The sequence below is a fragment of the Odocoileus virginianus genome, chromosome 28 (assembly GCF_023699985.2).
Source record: "Odocoileus virginianus isolate 20LAN1187 ecotype Illinois chromosome 28, Ovbor_1.2, whole genome shotgun sequence".
In the NCBI taxonomy this organism is placed as follows: domain Eukaryota; kingdom Metazoa; phylum Chordata; class Mammalia; order Artiodactyla; family Cervidae; genus Odocoileus; species Odocoileus virginianus.
Window position 1 is genome coordinate 36,211,275 of NC_069701.1, and position 5,883 is coordinate 36,217,157.

General features: G+C 51.2%; 1 protein-coding gene across 1 annotated transcript; it reads left to right on the top strand.

The window, feature by feature from the left end:
• The first annotated feature begins 3,057 nt into the window (after window positions 1–3,057).
• On the top strand, window positions 3,058–4,827 carry COX8A (cytochrome c oxidase subunit 8A). The gene is made up of 2 exons (XM_020887698.2): window positions 3,058–3,250; window positions 4,499–4,827. Exons 1-2 carry the CDS (start codon window positions 3,137–3,139, stop codon window positions 4,592–4,594), a joined length of 210 nt encoding a protein of 69 aa, XP_020743357.1. The 5' UTR covers window positions 3,058–3,136; the 3' UTR covers window positions 4,595–4,827.
• Window positions 4,828–5,883: the final 1,056 nt, after the last annotated feature.

Below are 5,883 nucleotides of genomic sequence, written 5' to 3' on the forward strand. Positions count from 1 at the left end.
CGTGTCCGACTCTTGTGTGACCCCATAGACAGCAGCCCACCAGGCTCTGCCGTCGCTGGGGTTCTCCAGGCAAGAACACTGGAGTGGGTTGCCATTTCCTTCTCCAATGCAAGAAAGTGAAAAGTGAAAGTGAAGTCGCTCAGTCGTGTCCGACTCCTAGCGACCCCATGGACTGCAGCCTACCAGGCTCCTCCGTCCATAGGATTTTCCAGGCAAGAGCACTGGAGTGGGTTGCCATTGCCTTCTCTGTTCTCTGTTCAGTTGACTGCAATTCATAAATATTCTCTAAGTGTGGGCCAGGCCCTTTGGAGACAATAGTGAACCAGATACGGGCTCTTCCCTCAGATGGTCCCCAGCCTAGAGATGAAGACCACTCCTGTGGGCAGTACTGTCACAGGGGCTGCCGGGCACAGAAGTGGCATCAGCCTGGGGTGGCCAGGGAAGGCTTCCTGCAGCAGTGTCACACCTATCACTTCCTATCACATCATGGCACTCTTAATAACTTCTCATCAAGTGTTTGTCTTTTGTCTGCCTCTGGAATGTCGGTTCTGTGATAAGGGAGTCCTTGTTCACTTTGTTCACTGTGTGTCTAGAACAGTTCCTGAAACACAGTAGGGGCTGGCAAACATTTGTTGAATAAAGTAAGCTGTATCTGTAAGTGGAGGCCTGTAAGAGAAACTGTGTAAACTGGGACCCCCAACAGATCAAGACTTGAACCCACATGTTGGGACTCCAACTCAGCCAAAATGTAGACTGGGACTTGAGACCGTGGTCTTATGACTGTGATCACACACCAGGTTTAGGGGCTTAATGAAGCTCAGGTTCTTGATGTCTCATCACAGAAAGAATTAAGAGAAAGACAAAGTGATAGGTAAGAAGCAGACTTATTTAGAGAGAAAAACACTCCATAAACAGATTGTGGGCCATCTCAGAAGGAGAGAGCGACCCTAGGGTATGTGGTTGTCATTTGATAGGAGTGGGTAATTTCATAGGCTAATGAGTGGGAGGAGTATTCCAGCTATTTTGGGGATGTATGTATGTGTATGTGTGTGTGTGTTCAGTCGTGTCTGACTCTTCGCAACCCTATGGACTGTAGCCCGCCAGGCTCCTCTTGTCCATGGAATACTGGACAAGAATACTGGAGTGGATTGCCATTTTCTTCTCCAGGGGATCTTCCTGACCTAGGGATCAAACCTGTGTCTCTTGGGGAAGGGGTGTGGATTTCCAGAAACTGGACTAACACCTACTTCTTGACCTTTATAGTCAGCCTTGAAACAGTCATAGCACCTGTGGTTGTGCCATTTAGCTTGCTGATGGGTTACAATGAGCATATACCCAAAGTCTAGTGGAAGTTGACTTGTCCACCATATTGAACCCATTTGGTTCTAATGGTTGTGTCATGTCCTTTGGCTATGTCATTCCTTTATTTTTTATTTATTTATTTATTTTTTGAAAGGACTTAAGTTGTACATTTATTAAATATATTTATGCCTACCTGCCAAAAAAACAAGGAGGGGGGAGTTTAAGGCACTGCCCTCATCAGTGAAAAAATTCAGGCAGAAACTGAGTTAACTGATGATTTTATCCTGAAAGAGTTTCCTCAAACAGATGAAACTTTGGAATAAACGACTTTGAGCTTTAGTGAGGAGCATAAAATAACCTACTAACAAAGTCAGGGAGTTCACATAATCAGTTGTTTTCAATATAGGTGAAAGAACGTGAAGTCCCTCAGTCGTGTCCGACTCTTTGTGACCCCATGGACTAGCCTACCAGGCTCCTAGGTCCAGGGATTTTCCAGGCAAGAATACTGGAGTGGGTTGCTATTTCCTTCTCCATATGTCATTCTTTTAAAGGTGGTGCTCTGCCATCTTTCCTCCTGTTTCAGAAGTAGAAGTTGGAGTGGTGAAAAAGAAAGGCTAGGTAGGTTAAGTGTTGAAAAAGTGTTCTGTAGAACCTAAGATACAAAGAAATAGAAGGCTTTGGGGTGGGAGGACCAGAGAGCAAGGAGAAGGGTGGGGAATACTTGGAGATGAGGGTGGAAGGTGACATCCAGAAATTGAGACTTTGTTTAGTATACAATGAGGAGCCACAAAGATTTTAAAGTAGGTGTATATCTTGGTTAGGAGGGCTTCCCAGGTGGCTCAGTGGTAAAGAATCTGCCTGGCAATGATCCCTGGGTTGGGAAGATCCCCTGGAGAAGGAAATGGCAACCCACTCTAGTAACCTTGCTTAGAGAATCTCATGGACAGAGGAACCTTGCAGGCTACAGTCCATAGGGTCATAGTCCAAAACGACTAAGCAACTGAGCACTCACACATATGACTTTGTTAAGGATTTCCCTGGTGGCGGCTCAGTGGTAAAGAATCAGCCTGCAATGCAGTGCAATGCAGGAGATGCAGGTTTGATCCCTGGGTTGGGAAGATCCCCTGGAGAAGAAAATGGCAACTTACTTCAGTATTCTTGCCTGCAAAATTCCATGGACAGAGGAGCCTAGCAGATAGCAGTCCATGGGGTCGCAAAAGAGTCGTACACAACTTAGCGACTAAGTAACAAATGGCTTGGTTAGATTTATATTTAAAGAGAAGGGAGGAGGGTTGGCTGCTACTGCATGGAGACTGGAATTGGAGAGGACAACTGTAAGAGTTCAGTTAGGAGGTTAGTAGCTCTTTGGAGACAGTAGTGAACCAGATACAGGCTTTGCTCCGGTTAGTACCAGGCGGTCAGGCCAGAAGTTAAGAGTCCTGGCGGGGACAGGGGATTTCTAAACAGAAACTCGAGTATGAATGGAGGGAGGAGTCAAGAATGCCGCCTAGGTTTCTGGCTTATGTGACTGGGTAGCTACAGATGTCACTCACGAAGATAGGCTGCTTTGGAGGCGGGGCATATCAGAAAGCAACGTTTCCCCCCCGTGCCTCGCCCACCGGCGGTAGGATGGCGTCGATTGGCTGTTTCGAGGAAGGCGCCAAAAACTGACAAGGGCGGTGGGCGGTGTTTCCTTACGTCACTTCCCAGGGACTTCCGGGTCGCTCTTTTTTCCAGGCCCCTGCCACTCCGGAACTTCCGGCCGGGGCCGCCATTTTGACTTCGCGACCTTGGACTCCGGCTGCGCGTTACCTGCAGTCCGCTCAGTGGCGTCATGTCTGTGCTGACTCCACTGCTGTTGAGAGGCCTGACAGGCCCTGCCCGGCGGCTCCCAGTGCCGCGTGCCCAGATACATTCCAAGCCGCCGCGGGAGCAGCTCGGGACCATGGTGAGGAGCGGGCCGGGAAGGGCATGGGAGATGCTGCAGGCGGGACTGAGGGTCCCGCGGCAGGTTGGGGGCCTGCCGAGTCTGGTGCGCTGCACCTCGCGGCTTACCGCGTAAAGGGGAGCAGCTGGGCTGGTTTGGGCGTCTGGGGGGGCGACAGTCTGCCCCAGGGTCTCAGGTGAGACCACGTCAGTTCTTCCCTGTCGCTTCCTTGCTATGCAAGCTTCCGTAGCCCCCCGCTCTGAGCCTGTTTACACATCAGCTCATTGGGAGATGCCTGAGGGCTGTCAGCACTGTCATTGTTAGTAATTATTTAGGGGTGGGGAAGAGGACCCCAGCAGGCTTTAGTGATTCCCAGAAACGTGGGAGAGTTTAACCCTTAATGATTTGCACCTGTTGGGCTCTTTTCTGAGTTTGCCTCAGTGGCAGATCTCGGCCTTGAATGCGAGTCTTCAGAATCCAGGTTAGTGGGCTTCCATTTAGGAGAAGAGCCCAGAGAGCGCTGCGGCGGCGGAGGAAATGATTGTGACGGGAACTGCAGCCGAGTGCTTGCTGTGTGCCAGACACTGCTAAGACTGTTGCACTGGTCTCCTTCAGCCCTCCCAGTCATCCTGAGAGAGGGCCGTTATCTCCATTTCCTGGCTGAGAGAGCTGAAATTTAGGAGCAGTGTACACCGATTCAGTGGACATGAACTTGGGCAAAGTCCAGGAGATGGTGAGGGAAGCCTGGTGGGCTGCTGTCCATGGGGTCGCGAAGAGTTGGACACCACTTGGCTCCTGAACAACAACAACAATTGACTTGTCAAAAGTTAACACCTCCAGTGGCACAGAAGGAATTTGAACTGAAATATAACTCCAAGTCGTGCTGTGGCCTTAACTGCTTTGGGGGATATGCAAGTGGCTGTAAAAAGTCTTAGCTCTAGCCCCAATAGTTGGGTAGGGGGAGGTTTTTAAGACAAGGAAGGAGAGGTGTATTTTGGAGTTACTGGTCTATGCAAAGTTCCTGGACGCCAAACAGGCCAGTTTCAAAGCAAGATTAGATCCTTGTCCCTCTCCCTTCACTTTGCAACCTGGGCTGACCCCTGCCGCCATATCTGATCCTTTACCTTAAGACCTAGAGTGGCACTCCCCTGGAGCCTGAATCTTGATTCCTGGAGAGGGTTCTCTGTTGTCTGGGAAGATTGCTCCGGCTCTGAGGAGCCTGAGGGAAACCTTACTCTGGGGGTTCCTTTTCTCTTGTGCTCTGTGTAGGATATCGCCATTGGGCTCACCTCCTGCTTCCTGTGTTTCCTCCTGCCTTCCGGCTGGGTCCTGTCACACCTGGAGAGCTACAAGAAGCGGGAGTGATGGGAGCTGTCCTCTCCCTCACCCCGAGACCTGACCACCCCAGCCTTTCCTGATCACGTCTGCTGCATTCCTGGCCGGCCTCCCCTGGATCATGTCCTTCTGTTACAGTGACCTCTTCTGCAGTCATGACATCTTGATTTCTCCACGGTGACATCCTGGGACCACATGTATCTGTTTATAAGGCCCTGCTCAGTACGGCCTCCCTTGTAACAATAAAGTCTACTTAAAGCGTGCTTCAGGGGGAATCCCCTTGTGGTCCAGTGGTAAGGACACTGCGCTTTCATAGCGGGTAGGGGTGGGGGTTCGATCCCTCGTTGGGGAACTAAGATCCGCAAGCTGCACGGTGTGGCCAAAAAATAGTAAAATTATTAAGGAAATAAACCCCGCTTCAGAAACTCACCATGCCTTCAGCCTGGGCTCCTGCCTTCGTCCTTGAGTTAAGGACGGTGTTGGATGAGGCATGGAGAAGAGGGCCTGGCCGGCTTCACAGCTCTGGTGGGTCATGTGTGCTCAGCCTTGCTCCTTGAAGCCTGAGAGTGGTGCTTCCGTTGCATGCTTTCCTCTCTTTAAAGGTTTTCTGGCTCCCATGGAAAACACATCCCATTGTGGTCGGGCAGCCTTTCTTGATCCTCCTCTAGCTCCCTTGGTTGTGCCAAGCCTGAGATTGTCTCAGTGTCTTTCTCCCAGTGGGGCCAGCTCTGCGGCTGGAAGCCCCTCCTCGGTGGGGCTGGCCTGCTCTGTCCTCGGTCTCTGGGCTCCAGCCACTTCCCAGGTGCTCGTTGCCCTTCCTGGGTGCTGGTGGGCCGCGTTACAGTATCTTGCATTGTTCTGTCAACCTCGGGCCCCTTTCAGCACCGTATCTGTAAATGCTTTTGCACTGACCGGCTTCCTTGTTCTCCCTGCCTGCTTCCATGTACCCTCCCCTCTTTGGCTTGAAGAATTTGCTGCTCCTTCATCCATTCTCAGTGTCCTTCCTCAGTGATTCTTCCTGGGGGCATCTCCTTAGCTGGGACAGGTATGTGAAGCGTGCCCCGCTGAGCTGGAACTCTGCCTGCCAGTCTCTGGAAGGAAGGCTGTGACCCGCTGGAGCCACCCCTTTAGTTCTCTTTGCTGGGGTGACATGAATGATTTCTGAGCAGACACAGGCTGTGTCCCCTGGAGCTGCTGGATGGTGGGCAGAGATGCCAGGTGAAAGCTGAGGGGCTCTGGGTGCTTTAGACCCTGGGTGTCAGAACACGCATCTTAACAGCCCCTTGCTCAGGGCTCGTTTCCTGATTTATGTTGACAGG